This window comes from Macrobrachium rosenbergii, chromosome 10 (assembly GCF_040412425.1).
Source record: "Macrobrachium rosenbergii isolate ZJJX-2024 chromosome 10, ASM4041242v1, whole genome shotgun sequence".
Lineage (NCBI taxonomy): Eukaryota > Metazoa > Arthropoda > Malacostraca > Decapoda > Palaemonidae > Macrobrachium > Macrobrachium rosenbergii.
Window position 1 is genome coordinate 3,275,185 of NC_089750.1, and position 16,752 is coordinate 3,291,936.

General features: G+C 35.9%; 1 protein-coding gene across 2 annotated transcripts in view; it reads right to left on the reverse strand.

Annotated features, from left to right (window-relative positions):
* The window catches only part of LOC136842420 (uncharacterized), a 48,651-nt gene that overhangs the window by 12,051 nt on the left and 19,848 nt on the right, over positions 1-16,752 (reverse strand). For both annotated transcript variants that reach the window (XM_067109732.1, XM_067109731.1), the window contains exons 2-6: positions 13,315-14,391; positions 11,895-12,030; positions 6,879-6,973; positions 2,442-2,638; positions 194-352 (exon numbers count right to left, since the gene is read on the reverse strand). In XM_067109732.1, the coding sequence (XP_066965833.1) occupies positions 194-352; positions 2,442-2,638; positions 6,879-6,973; positions 11,895-12,030; positions 13,315-13,530 (803 nt within the window). In that variant the 5' untranslated portion in view covers positions 13,531-14,391. The remainder of the gene's footprint in view (positions 1-193; positions 353-2,441; positions 2,639-6,878; positions 6,974-11,894; positions 12,031-13,314; positions 14,392-16,752) is intronic.

Below are 16,752 nucleotides of genomic sequence, written 5' to 3' on the forward strand. Positions count from 1 at the left end.
ACAATTAGTTTTGGCTGAGGACATTTGGCATCCCTGTCAACCAGGGTGGGCGTGGCTTGTTTCCATCCCTTACAATGAAAACACCACAAACATTTCGTGAATACTCGAACACCAATTTAAAACAATCCTTCCTATCTTCCTATATTAAACAAAAGTGACACCTGCAGCGTCCGGCACCTCTCCATTCACTTACCTTTTGAGGTCTTCCACGAGAGTGGTCAAGTACTTATTTTTAGCCCGCTCCTCTTCCAAAAGTATCCGTGTGTGGTGGGCTTCCTCTTCCAGGAGTTCCAGATCCAGGGAACGAACCAGGCGGGGGTCACCGCGCCCGGATCTGCCACGCAGCTTGCGCCTGAAAGGATCTAAGCTGTCAAGGAGGATGTATGGGAAACGAAGGGTAATATGATTTATTCTTGTGACCAGTATTCTAAAAGATATTATCTCATGAACAGCAATATCTACTACAGAATTGATAATGAAATCTTTGTATCATTGTTTATACAGCAACAATAAAAATCCTGTATTACTGTTATAGTTGGAATACAACAATTCTTTGTACTGTTAGAGTGGTTGTAATACAACAAATCTTTGGAGATACATAATGACTAAGAAATTAATAAAATCACGCCTTCTTCTAGTGAATTTTTTCATAAAACCTCTTGGGGTTACTTATCCGCTATTGGTTGAAACTGAAACACTTTTAAAAAAGCCTATGACAATCTCTTTAGAATTAAAAAGACTAGGATTTAAAAGCCATCTCTCAATGGCATATTATGATCTAACCGAAAGTTTAGTTCCATTTTCTTGAGATTCGTTGTTGAGACTATTGGTGAAAGTGGAATGCTCATATAGACATACTTGATCCAACTCAGGCCATCCCAAGACTTTGCAGTCTGTATCATGAGGAACCCTATTATCCCATTTGAAAGTACAAATTCCCGAATTCAGAGCATACGTGTTGTACTGAAAAATGATTGTTAACAAAGACTCTCATGAATACTGAACCTTGCAAGAACACTGCTAGAAATGTTAACCATCAAGAAGACTACCCTCTACCTGAGATGAATCTAAGTATTCTGTGTCAAACTTCATCATTATCATTATGGATTTAACGTCAGCTTTTCCCTTTATGGGACAAAACGTGAAATAAGTTTTTTCCTCTCTCTTCTGTTGTGCTGATATTATTATTTGCAATAACATTCGGACCAAAATAACCAGATGCTCTTAACTGTCATTGTCAGTGTACTGAGACCTCACTCAAACTATGCTCTTTACATCAAAACACTGACAATAAGTTATTCGTGGATAACTTATCTGATACTACAGATACAACTTTAACCAATAATGAGAGGCTTTAGGACATTCGCTTTGGAAAGTTATTTCTCCCTTTACTGGCAAAAAGGCAATATAATTACTCATAACTGGAAGACAAACAGCATACGCTTGACAATTTCAGGAAGCAATCTTGTCCTGGGATATGACCATTTTGACGGTAAGACGCCATGTGCACAGCCACTTACAATGATAGAAAGAAAAAGGTTCCTAAGAAAAGCGAAAAAGAAGTCCTTGCCACTTTCATCATTTAACCGCAGAAGAAATATGAATTTCTTGTGGATAGCAGAGACGACTCAGCAGCGCCTCTTCGACCCTTCATACAATCTGCCACTGACCTTTACCTCGTCCTAACTCTTGTACCTCCTAAATATTAAACACCCAAGGGAGTAATGCCGTCAGTACACCTCTCATGGTACACCGTAGACATCCTACTAAAGGGTGTTTGCAGCTTCCCTTGGGCCCCTAATTGCACCCACTGTTTAGACTTTTACTTTACCTCCATCCCCTCTTCCTCCAGTCTTACAGTCCAACCTGATTATTACATCTTATTGCAACTTTGGTCTTTTCTCCCAACTCCACCTTCAGACCCTTGTACTTCATTTCATTTCATTTCCAGAACTCTTCATCTTGCTGTTCAACCTCTCCAACTCCCTTTCTTTCAGTCTTAAGTGCTGAATGGCCGTAAGTGCCCTCAGGGCTTGCTGACAGCCTAAATTTCATAAAATCAGCCACCTCCTGCAAACCTATTCAAGTACACTAACTCAAGACCCCCTGACTGTAAGATAATAGAATGGAATACAGAATTTAGGCCAAAAGCCAAGAGCTGGGACCTATGAGATCATTCAGCGCTGAAAGGGGAAACTGACAGTCAGAAGGTTTGAAAGTTGTAACAGAAGGAAAACCTCACAGTAGCACTATGAAACAGCCGTTAGAGAGGGTGGAAAGTCAGATGGAAGAAAGAGAATGTGAACGGAGGTACAGTAAAAGAAAGGGGAGAGATTGCAGCTAGGGACCGAAAGGACACTGCAAAAACCCTTCATTAACGCCTACAGTGCACCGTCCCACCCCTACGGACCCTGACTGTAAGAGAGAGAACTTCCACTGACCTGACAACGGTGACATCTCCGTTGGTCAGAGTTTCTTCGCTCAGTTTCTCGGACTTCGGTTCCTCCTTCTCTTTGGCAGCGGCGATGTTGTTGCTGTTGTTGTTGGAAGTCACCGGCGAAGTGGAGGACAACGAGGTAGACGAAGTGGCTTCCTTTTGGGCCTTGTTGCTGTCCACGACTTTGCTTGGCACATCGTTCTGCAAGAGGGCATCGCGCGTGTGAGGACTGTGTACAGAATTGTAAAGTAACTAATAAGCTATGTATCTGGTCATTGCATGTGTGAAGATTGTATACAGAATTGTAAAGTAACTAATAAGCTATACATCTGGTCACTGCATGTGTGAGGATTGTGTACAGAATTGTAAAGTAACTAATAAGCTATATATCTGGTCATTGCATGTGTGAAGATTGTGTACAGAATTGTAAAGTAACTAATAAGCTATACATCTGGTCACTCCATGTGTGAGGATTGTGTACAGAATTGTACAGTAACTAATAAGCTATACATCTGGTCACTCCATGTGTGAGGATTGTGTACAGAATTGTAAAGTAACTAATAAGCTATACATCTGGTCACTGCATGTGTGAGGATTGTGTACAGAATTGTACAGTAACTAATAAGCTATATATCTGGTCATTGCATGTGTGAAGATTGTGTACAGAATTGTACAGTAACTAATAAGCTATACATCTGGTCACTTGTATGTGTGAGGATTGTGTACAGAATTGTAAAGTAACTAATAAGCTATACATCTGGTCACTGCATGTGTTGTAGGATTGTAAAGTGTACAGAATTGTAAAGTAACTAATAAGCTATATATCTGGTCATTGCATGTGTGAAGATTGTGTACAGAATTGTAAAGTAACTAATAAGCTATACATCTGGTCACTGCATGTGTTGTATACAAATTGAAAGTAACTAATAAGCTATTCTGGTCATTGCATGTGTGAAGATTGTGTACAGAATGGTAAAGTAACTAATAAGCTATATATCTGGTCATTGCATGTGTGAAGATTGTGTACAGAATGGTAAAGTAACTAATAAGCTATATATCTGGTCATTGCATGTGTGAAGATTGTCTACAGAATTGTAAAGTAACTAATAAGCTATATATCTGGTCATTGCATGTGTGAAGATTGTATACAGAATTGTAAAGTAACTAATAAGCTATACATCTGGTCATTGCATGTGTGAAGATTGTATACAGAATTGTAAAGTAAATAATAAGCTATATATCTGGTCACTGCCCGTGTGAAGATTGTATACAGAATTGTAAAGTAAATGATAAGCTAAATATCTGGTCACTGCATGTGGGAAGATTGTATACAGAATTGTTAAGTAACTAATAAGCTAAATATCTGGTCATTGTATGTGTGAAGATTGTATACAGAATTGTTAAGTAACTAATACGCTAAATATCTGGTCATTGTGTGTGAAGATTGTATACAGAATTGTTAAGTAACTAATAAGCTAAATATCTGGTCACTGCATGTGGGAAGATTGTATACAGAATTGTAAAGTAACTAATAAGCTAAATATCTGGTCACTGCATGTGGGAAGATTGTATACAGAATTGTAAAGTAACTAATAAGCTAAATATCTGGTCACTGCATGTGGGAAGATTGTATACAGAATTGTAAAGTAACTAATAAGCTAAATATCTGGTCACTGCATGTGGGAAGATTGTATACAGAATTGTAAAGTAAATAATAAGCTAAAAATCTGGTCATTGTATGCGTGAAGATTGTATACAGAATTGTTAAGTAACTAATAAGCTAAATATCTAGTCATTGCATGTGTGAAGATTGTACACAGAATTGTAAACTAACTAATGAGCTATATATCTGGTCACTGCATGTGTGAGGATTGTATACAATATTGCAAAGTAACTAATAAGCTATATATCTGATCATTACACGTGTGAAGATTGTATACAGATTTGTAAAGAAACTAATAAGCTAAATATCTAGTCATTGCATGTGTGAAGATTGTATACAGAATTGTAAACTAACTAATGAGCTATATATCTGGTCACTGCACGTGTGAGGATTGTATAAAGAATTGTAAAGTAACTAATAAGCTATATATCTGGTCACTGCATATGTGAAGATTGTATACAGAATTGTAAAGTAACTAATAAGCTATATATCTGATCATTGCACGGGTGGGGATTGTATACAGAATTGTAAAGTAACTGATAAGCTTTATATCTGGTCATTGTATGTGTGAAGATTGTATACAGAATTGTAAAATAACTAATAACCTATATATCTGGTCAATTCACGTGTGGCGATTGTATACAGAATTGTAAAGTGACTAATGAGCTATATATCTGGTCATTGTACAATGTTGAAGATTATATAAAGAATTGTAAAGTAACTAATAAGCTTTATATCTGGTCATTGCACGTGTGAGGATTGTATACACAACTGTAAAGTAACTAATAAGCTATATATCTGGTCACTGCACGTGTGAGGATTGTATACAAATTGTAAAGAAACTAATAAGCTAGACATCTGGTCATTGCATATGTGGGTATTGTATACAGAATTGTTAAGTAACTAATAAGCTGTATATCTGGTCACTGCATGTGTGAAGATTGTATACAGAATTGTGAAGTAACTAATAATTTATACATCTGGTCATTGCACACGTGCGGATTGTATATACAATTGTAAGGTAACTAATAAACTATATATCTGTTAGGTGCAAAGATCTAAAAAAAGATCTAAAAGATAACCAACGAACTTTATATCTGTTTTCTACGTGGGATCTATAAAATAACTGATGACCTTTATACCTGAGTAGGTGGACAGACCTTTAAAACAAAAAGATGACTAATTATGCCTTTTCCCATCTGAGGTCAGTCGGCATAACTATTTACCTTTTTCCTCTCCATATAACTAATTACCTTTTTCCTCTCCATATAGCTAATTACTTTTTTCCTCTCTATGTAACCAAATACCTTTTTCCTCTCCTTACAAATAATTAACTTTTTCTTCTAATATAACTAATTACCTTTTCCTCTCCATATAACTAAATACCTTTTTCATCTCAATATAACTAATTAATTTTTCCTCTCCATGTACATAATTAACTTTTGCCTCTCCATATAACCAATTACATTTTCTCTGTCGATATGACTAAGTAACTTTTCCTCTCCATATAACTAATTACTTTTTTCCTCTCCATGTAAATAATTACCTTTTCCCCTCTCCATATAACTAATTACCTTTTTCCTCTCCATATAGTTAATTAACTTTTCCTCATCATATAACTAATTACCCTTTTTCTCTATATATAACTAATTACCTTTGTCCTCTCCATATAATTAATTAACTTTTCCTCATCGTATAACTAATTACCCTTTTCATCTCCATATAACTAATTATCCTTTTCCTCTCCATATAACTAGTTACCTTTTTCCGTCTCCATATTAATAATTAACTTCTCCTCTTCATACAAATAACTGTATTTTTCTCTCAATATAACTAATTATCTTTTCCTCTCCATATAACTAATTACCTTTTTCCTCCTCATATGAATAATTACACTTTTCCCGTCAATATAACTAATTACCTTTTTCATCCCCCATATAACTAATTACTTTTTTCCTCTCCATATAACTAAATACCTCATTCCAACCTGGGTAGATCTTCTCTCATAAATTACTACAGTTTTCCACCCGGGAGATCTGTCTTTATGATTAGTTATCTCTCGTTATAACTATGTTATCTCTCCTTGTAACTAGTTACCGTTAATCACCTGTGCAGGGTTGTTCTTATATCTAACTGCCCCTTTTCCCAACTGAGGAGATCTTTCTAGCATTTCAAATATTTACTCTTTTCTCCATTTGATGTCGTCTGCTTTATAACTAGTTACTTTTCTCACCCGTGAGGGGGTTGGGGGTCTGCCCAGGTAGCTAACTACCCTTTCACTCCAGATGAGACCTGCCTAAAATAATTACCTTTTGACCACCTGGAGAAATATGCTCTCCAAACTAATTACCTTTTCCGACTAAGCAGATCTGTCCTAATATGTAATTACCATTTCCACCTGCACGCATCTGTTCTCATAGTTAATTCCCTTTTCCTCGCCTGAGGAGACCTACCATAATAAGTAATTACTTTTTCCCACCTGAGCAGATCTGTCCTAATACACAATTTCCTCTTCCACCTGCGCGCATCTGTTCTCATAGCTAATTATTTTTCCCACCTGAGCAATCTCCCCTAATAAAAGTATTACCTTTCCCACCGGAGAGTGCCTGTTCTCATAGCTAATTACCTTTTTCCCACCTGCGCGCATCTGTTCCCACAGCTAATTACTTTCCCCACCTGAGCAATCTCCTCTAATAAAACAAAATTACCTTTCCCACCTGAGCGTGCCTGCTCTCATAGCTAATTACCTTTTCCCCACCTGAGGAGGCGCGCCCTTACCTTCGGTGAGGTGGCTTCATCGCTCTCGGGACTAAGAGGAACGTCGGTCTTCACGCCTCCTGCGTAGGGACCCATCAACAGTTGGAAGGTGAGATCTGGAAAGTGTTTGAGAGACTTCAGTGTTTTAGTTCTTTATATAGAACAGCTTCGAGGTGCAGCCTGCAAAAGATTTCTGATATTCTAATACCTTGTGAAAATATGTCAAGGATCTTTGCAACCCATTTTTGAAATATTTCATTTTTCTTCTTCTTCTTCTTCTTCTTCTTCTTCTTCTTCTTCTTCTTCTTCTTCTTATTATTATTATTATTATTATTATTATTATTATTATTATTGATCAGAACACGAACCCTATTCATATGGAACAAGCCCACCACAGGGGCTATTGACTTGAAATTCGAGCTTCCAAAGAATATGGTGTCCATTAGAAAGAAATAACAGAAGAGATCACTTATTAAAAAAAAGAAAAACTAAATGAACAAACTGATAAATAAATAGATAAAAATGCGATTAAATTATTAAAATACAAGGAGAATATTATTACGGGGTGGAATAAAAGATTTGAAAAACAGTGTTTTGGATCCAATTTTTTAAAAATATAACATGACAATCCTAATAACCAAACTCACGAATATTATCCCAAAATACGGTTCCTTTCTCAAAACTGTTGAAGGATCATTTTACGACATGTCTGGTACCCGTATTTTAAAACTGATAAATAAATATATACAAATATTTTACCGCAACATAACTTTACTAAATGTCATGTAATGCTATAACATGACTCGCTAAACTATAGGTCATGAAATGCTATAACATGATAAACTACGATTATAAGTTATGATATGCTATGGTGACTTGATAAACTTTAGGTCATGAAATATTATTACATGATAAACTCTGAGTCATTAAATGCTCTAACATGATGAACTCTAAGTCATTAAATTCTCTAGCATGATAAACTCTAAGTCATTAAATGCTCTACCATGATAAACTCTAAGTCATTAAATGCTATTACATGATAAACTCTGTCATTAAATGCTCTAACATGATGAACTCTTAAGTCATCAAATTCTCTAGCATGATAAACTCTAAGTCATTAAATGCTCTACAATGATAAAATCTAGGTCATTAAATGCTTTGACATGATAAAATCCAAGTCATTAAATGCTCTAACATGATAAACTCTAAGTCATTAAATGCTTTGACATGATAAAATCTAAGTCATAAAATGCTCTAACATGATAAAATCCAAGTCATTAAATGCTCTAACATGATAAACTCTAAGTCATTAAATGTTCTAAAAAAACAACTTTAAGTCATTAAATGCTATAACATGATAACATACAAGTTATGAATTGCTATGACATGAATTGATAAACCATTTGTCAAGAAAGCTTGAACATGATAAACCATGTCATGACATGCTATATCATACTTGATGAGCTATAAGTCATGAAATGCTATAACATGATAAACTCCAGCCATGAAATGATATAACATGTTAAAACAGAAGTCATGAAATTTTATAACATGACAAACTCCAAGTCACGAAATGCCACAGCATGATAAACTATAATTATGAAATGCTATAACATGATAAACTCCAAGACATGAAATGCTATTACACGCCTTGACAAACTGTTATGAAATGATATACCGAGACTTGATAACTCAGGTCATACAAAATGGTAAAAAAAAGTCCTTCAAAGCTCGTTTGTGTCCTCTACTGCCGCCCTCGAAATATACTGAATTGAACTGAACTGAATATAGAATTTAAGCCAAAGGCCAAGCGCTGGGACCTATGAGGTCATTCCGCGCTGAAATGGAAACTGACATCAAAAAGGTCTGAAAGGTGTAACAGGAGGAAAACCTCAAAGCAGTTACACTACGAATCAACTGTTAGGAGAGGATGGGAAGTAAGATGGAAGAGAGAGAATATGAACGGAGGTACAGTCAAAGGAACGAAAGAGGTTGCAGCTAGGGGCCTAAGGAAGGCACGCCGCAAAGAACCCTAAGTAATACCTACAGTGCACTGCGCGAGGTGCACTGACGGCACTGCCCGCCTACGGGGGCCTCGAAATATACGACGAGAGTCCCATCACCTTCCTTCCACCACCGAGAGAAGGTCTAAGGTGGCCGTCAAACAGCGACTTCTGCCCTTTGTAAGGGAAGTTGAACGGGTCGATCCGACCGGGACCACGTTTATAAATGGTCGCCTCGCGTGATGTCGTTAGCCGTGGCTGCCGCGGTGTCGCCACCTGGAGGGAGACGGACGAATGAAAAAGGGACTCGTATTTCTCAACGTTTCAGGACCTCATTCAGGGTACTGTGGCACCTTTCCTTCAGGAAGGATTGCCATCGTCGTAGGATTATTGACATCCTTCGTCCCTGTTTGGTTGTGAGAGGCCGGGTGATAGAGTAAAGAAGGCCGCAGGCTCAGCAAGAGCTGGGACCTATAAGGTCATTCAGCGCTGAAACGGAAACTGACAGGAAAAAATGTTTGAAAGGCGTAGCAGGAGGAAAACCTCAAAGCAGTTCCACTGTGAGGGTGGAAAGGAAGACGGAAGAAAAGAATATGAACGGAGGTACAGTAAAGGAATGGAAAGGGGTTGCAGCTAGGGGCCGAAGGCAAGCTGCAAAGAACCTTAAGTAATACCTACAGTGGGCTGCATGAAGTCCATATCACCATCCAATACTAACCATTCAAATCCTTGCTGGCATAAGGCCCACTGCATCTAAATCAGTCAGCTACCCTTGATAATAACGAGTCTGGTGTGGCCCTCTGGACTCACAACCAACCGAGGCAGGCTTTCATGCTTGCGGCTTGTTCTTCCGGGCAATAAAGGTGATATAAGCGTGCAAGAATCTGCTGCGAGGGAGACATTAAGCTTTAGATGTGTTTATTCTTTTTATACGCTTTTATTTAGCTTGCTTTTTCATGTTTGTTTGTGTAACTCAGTTTTTTACCTGTTCCCTTCGTCCGATGGACTTGATATTTCGCATGTTTACTCAATCCCCGTGACAATGCAACCTTACATGATCAGTAGGTCAGCCGTGACCTCTAGTGACCCTATAGTGACCTCTCCTAGTATCTCAGGATTTGTATGAAGTGAATAACTCTTCGGATTTTTTCATACTTTCTTTGACTCGGTACAATAAAAGTGTTTAAAAAGAATTATATATTTTTTTTATACAGATTACGACGCTCCCAAACGTTCGGTGCGTTTTTCTAGATACAAAAAAATAAAATCATCTATAAAGAGTATAGTAAATCTAATATATTTTATTATAAAACTTGTTTTCATTCCTTAAGAAGTAAACTGCGAGATTCTTTTATGAAAAATGACTCCATACAAACACTTGTAACTGTTCTTTCTTGAAAAGTTATTAGCCCTGAGGTTTTAAAATGGACATTTTTCTCTGAAGAGATGATTGCAGATATCGGAGTATGGCTTATATTACTTTGATTCATTCGATTTTCTTTGGCTGTGTCGTTCGTCCTCACATTTTATGTTTTCCTCATTTCTTATAAGATGTTTCTGTGCAAGATTTTACAATGAAACGTTTATCCTATAAAGGATAATAATAATAATAATAATAATAATAATAATAATAATAATAATAATAATAATAATAATAATAATAATAATAAGAACCTGTTGCTTTTTCCGACTTAATGAAACTGATCGCTTTGACAAAAACCTTAAACTATAAGTGTAAAATATATGTCGAGTAAAAATTACCATAATTCAACCAACTAGGCACGCAGCCAAAGGTCTGAGGGCTTCATTATCGCGCCCTGGTAACCTACAAGTCAACGGTGCTTCCGATTTCTTAATATCAGACTCAACAGCCGCGGTTATGGAACATGGCTCTCAACGGAATATGTGGCGACCTATCATTAACTAATTAATAATGATCAAATATTGAACGGAAGCACTAGTAACACATGCAGGGAACAAGGTCGAATGAGCTCACGAATTCCCTTGAGTTTAGAGACCTCCTGACTTTGCTGACCTTGGCATTTGCGACGGCAGGGGTTTATGTGTAATGAAATCAATAATTTCAAGTGATTTTTAGATGCCCTACATCAAAATGACTAAAATATGCGATAATCGAAAGCTTAGTTTTTGATGGATCTCGAAGCCATGCGGCAGAATGCATTAGGAATCGAAGGTTGTATGTTTATGTCAGTAAAATCAATTTTTGTCATTAAACAACAAATTATATAAAATGTATAATCATACATCATATTCCGTTATTCATTTCCATAATCCGCTGTTCATTTGCATGCAACGTGCAATGTATATTCGTCTATAAACCTTACCTGCAACCGTTTTTTAGTTCCCACGCACACATACAAAAATCTGTATGTGCTTTTTGTATGCGAGTTGTTGTGTGTATGGCAATAATTCATGAGTGAGTCGAGACGGCAAGGTCCGATCCAAAGGACGTTGCGTACTGCACCGAGTTTGGACCAATGTACTTTAATTATGCAGACATATAGCACATTATATATATATATATATATATATATATATATATATATATATATATATATATATATATATCTATATATATATATATATATATATATATATATATATATATATATATATATATATATATATATAATATATTATTCAGAAGATGAACCGTATCTATTTGGAACAAGCCCACAGGGACCACTGACTTGAAATTCAAGCTTCCAAAGAATACGGTGTTCATTAGAAAGTAACATAAGGTAATGGGAAATACAGAAAGTAGAGAACACTTATTCATAAAGTAAAAAATAAATAAATAAATAAAAAAAATGGAAGTAAATTACCAATACACATGGAGAATTGCATTATCAAAACACAAGTAGAATTGTATTACCAAAATTCAAGGAAAATTGTACTATTAAAATACAAGGAGTTCTGTATTCGCTTGAACTTCCGAAGTCCCAACCGCAAGACATCCCCAGGGGTATGTCAAGTACCTCTCACAAAGGCAACGGAAGGCAGGTGCCCTTACCTCTATTTTTCTGCTTGAGGGATTCGATTTGTACATGCAGCCCGGCCAGGAGGGTATTGTGGGTAGCCTTCAGCTCGGCCAAGTCGTGTTCCAGCTGCCCAGCCCGGATCCAGCCTCCGCAGACGCAGCTACGCCCCTGGAAGAGGTCGGAAGTGAGAGGGACATGTTCCTCACGCCGAAGGAAATGGGTAGGCACAGCTTCGTGTCGAAGGAAATGAATAAGCAAAGTGATTGATGATTATTGTGACAGTTTATTGCTATTTAAATGTATAAATATCCGTATGGATCCAGTTAAAAAGATTATTATTATTATTATTATTATTATTATTATTATTATTATTATTATTATTATTATTATTATCAGAGACAAAAAACACCAATCTTCATATGTCTACACAAGAAAGGTCTTATTGTTTTCTGCATGAGTTAGAGAATGTCATTGTTCTCCATATACCATTATTACTGTCATCAATCAAAATGCACAAAAACATTCACTGGAATGAAAGTAGAAACACCACGAGCTTCAAATGCTCATTTGTAAAAAGAGACAGCGAAAAGAAAAATACAATAAATAACAGATGAAAAAATACAAACTTATACGTATGAATATACAGTAATTATAAATCATTCATAGTAGCCTGAGGCTTCAAAATAGCCAAGTATTCTGACATTACTCTGTGTAGTTTATGATGATGTCTTTAAGGAGAGGTTTCATAACAATATTAATGAATGAAAGACGAATGAATATCTTATAGTTAAAAAAATTAAATTAAACAATTTCATAATGCTGCTTTAAGTGGAGTGAAATTGAAAACCGTTTTAAAATTCTAAAGGATATTACTTTAAAAATTTTCATAAAAAAATTAAATTAAACAATTTCGTAATGCTGGTTTTATACCTGGACAATCAATACTCCATCACAAGTGGAGTGAAATTGAAAACAGTTTCATAATTCTAAAGGATATTACTTTTAAAATTTTCATTAAAAAAATTTAATTCATGAAAACATATGAAAACTGTATAACTTCTCAGGAAATGAACGGAAGCAATATCATAATGCTTACGATTTATATATTTAGGCATAGATTTAGCCATTCAGCGGTGAAACGGAAATTGACAGTAAAAGCTTTGAAAGGTGTAACAGGAGGAAAACCTCAAAGCAGTAGCACTACGAATCAACCGTTAGGAGAAGGTGGACAGTACGACGGAAGAAAGAGAATATGAACGGAGGTACAGTAAAAGGAATGAAAGCAGTTGCAGCTAGGGGCCGAAGGGACGCTGCAAAGACCCTTAAGTAATGCCTACAGTGCACCGCATGAGATGCACTGATAGCACTGCCCCTGCGGGGATAAGAAAAGAAACATTTTCTGAAACGTTTGCAAACGTCACTAGAATCATCTTCCAACGTTTCTCCACTCACCACGTTATTCTTGTCGCCGCTCTTTTTCCTCCTCCTCTCCTTCTCCTGATTGTCGGTGTTGATGCGGGCGGCCGGGGCGTTCGTGGGCGTGATCTTCGTGATGATCGCATTCTGCTGTTGGTCCCAGTTGCTCCCGCCGCCGCCCAAGTGCGGGGTGAACATGCCCATGCCCAGCCCCGAGGGCGACCTCTCGATCGTCACTCCCTTTTCCGTCATGTTGAGAGAGAGCGAGCGTTTTTTTTTTATTTATCTTCTTAAGTTATGGCTAAAGTAGTATTATTTGTTACGTTACAAACGTTGCAAAATATATAAACCTTTTAAATCTCTTTTTTTATTTTTATTTTTTTGTTTTATCTATGTTACGAGTGAGAGGTGAGAAGTGCTTTGAAAAAGATGCGTGTTATTTTTATAAATACTCTTCAGCGGCAACGCCCACTTTTTAGCTCTAGTCGCGGCGACTTAGAGCCAAACAGGGCATCTCGGTTTGAAACAGAGCCTGGCTGCGTGAGGGGGCTCTTCCGGCGTTTGAACTAGAGAGAAGCAGCTTCGGACATAGAGCCGAAACGAGCCCTGCCATTTCACAGCGGTTTCGAGCAATTTCCTAAGCAACCTGTTGTATAGTCTTCACGCGGGGGCATTGGTTATAACTAAGCCTAGCAACCGCGAGTGGCATTTTTCTTCGGGCGAACCCCGCTAAGCACCCAGAAACGTCCAGGTCAATATTTAAGGGTGCGGAAAGAAATGGCTGCTTATCTCTTCACAGATCGGTTATCTGCATTCGTATCTCATCCTGGAGATAGCTGGAGAATGTCTAGATGGTCTACAGAGCTACAGCATCGACTGGTCTCTATAATCTTTCCCCAGGCGAAATCAAAACAGAGGCTGATTCATCGCAAGAACGAAACAGGGGTTGCAAAGCCAGCGAACACTACCAGCAGGTCTGCAACGACCATACACCCGCTTCTTCTTCTTCTTCTTCTTCCTCTTGTCGCTGAGTCTTCTCCCTGATTCATTCGTCTAATCTTCCGCGGTTGCTACACTGTTCTTCTGGTCTCTGATAGTCCACCTGTACTCAATCTGGAATGAAGCAGAAAGAAAATATTGTTAACGTTCTTCGTTGCTCGATTTTATTCTGTTGTCGCTCTAATGTTTACAAGCGAATTTATATGTAAAAGACCAAATGCAAAATGTAAAAGACCAAAATGATTCCACCTTGCACACACGTTATATCATATGCTATCTGTTTACTGATTTATTAATTTTTATCAATAGAATCGATTCACCTTGAATTATATACCATCTCTCTCTCTCTCTCTCTCTCTCTCTCTCTCTCTCTCTCTCTCTCTCTCTCTCTCTCTCTCTAACATACACATATTAAAAAATCACTCTAATTATGCTATAATTGAGGCCTATATTTACACTGTTCTAAAACAATATCAGTAGTACAGCTACTGCTGTCAATAATAATAATAATAATAATAATAATAATAATAATAATAATAATAACAATAATAATAATAATAATATTAATAGTAGCTGTCTACGCCTCACGAAACTAATGTTATTGTTATTATTTTTTATTTATTTAGTTATTCATTATTATTATTATTATTATCATTATTATTATTATTATTATTCAGAGTATGTGACACCATACGTCAACATAACTTCAGAAAAACATCTACACTATAAATTCAAGGCCGGAGTTGTCACTGTTCAAAATTACTATCATCAATAATAATAATAATAATAATAATAATAATAATAATAATAATAATAAATAAACTCCTGGTCAGCGAGTAAGTTAAACGCGGAGGTAAAGTCCGTAGACTTTTTCACCTCGCTTTCCCCAAAAAGCAACTCCCCTGCTGGGGGTTCCTCCGAAGTTGGTGCAATGCGTGCGACTAACTGCAGGCCGAGGTACATTTAAAATCGAGCGAATTGTTGGTGTGGAAGTTAGCACCAGTTATCAACAGAGTACTTTGTGCTCGTTGATGATAATTGATACCCTTGTGAGTGAATTGTTATTTTTAACTAGGTGAAGCTGAAAGTTATTATTATTATTATTGTTATTATTATTATTATCTTATTGTTATTATTATTATTATTATTATTCACTAGGTTAATATTTATACAAAATATCATTATCAGTACAACAGCTACTATTAACACGATTAAATTCATGGTTGTTAATGTGAATTATTATTAATTTGATGAAGATAAAAATATTATTATTATTATTATTATTATTATTATTATTATTATTATTATTATTATTATTATTATTATTATTCACTAGGTTAATATTTATATAAAATATTAATATCAGTATAAAAGCTATTATTAACATAATTAAATTCATGGCTGTTAATTTAAATTTTTAACTTGATGAAGCTAAAAATTATTATTATTATTATTATTATTATTATTATTATTATTATTATTATTCACTAGGTTAATATTTATAAAAATATTACCGCCAGTACAATAGTATTATTAACGTGATTAAATTCATGGTTGTTAATTTGGTTTAAATCATTTCATTTCGTTTGTATTTTAATTTTTCACGTAAGTATATTCTATTTTAATGAAGCTTAGTTAGTTAATTGTCATCTTAAGGTTATTTTGAGTATATTTACACTCTGAAGAAGAACAACAATAATAATAATTATAATAATATAATTTCAAGAGAAAAAACCTTAATAATGAAAATAATATAAAAGTGGAAATACAATACAATTTCTAAGTAAATCTCCACAAAAGAAACAACAATAATAACAATTATAAAAATAATAATATCCAGAATAAAGCAAATACATAATAATGATAAAAAATACCATAATAATGATAAAAACGAAAAAGTGAAAATATTCAATTTCTAAGAAAATGTCCCTAAAATGAAAGCCAATACGATAAAACCGAGGTCAACGGATGAAGAAAAATATACTGCAATCATTTGAGAATATGAATATTAACAGATAAAAGTGTTAGAAAAAGTATCCATATGATAAAAAATTATCCAACAGATTTCATCCAAGAGTAGGCTCCAACAAGATGAAGACCCTTACGTCCTTTTCTAGTCCAGACCTGAATGAAAAGACAAGAAAAAAGAAAGCAGTAAAGGCGAGATTTAACCAAATAAGAAAAGAAAGATCTTTTGGCCTCTTGGTAAAATAAAACAAGTAAAAAATGCACCTAAGTTTCTTCGGCGCAATCGAGTTTTCTGTACAGCGTATAATCAAGGCCACCGAAAATAGATCTATCTTTCGGTGGTCCCGGTGTAATGCTGTACGAGCCGCGGCCCATGAAACTTTAGCCATGGCCCGGTGGTGGCTTAGCCTATATCGTTGCCAGAAGCACGATTATGGCTAACTTTAACCTTAAATAAGATAAAAACTACAGAGGTTAGAGGGTTGCAATTTGGTATGTTTGATGATT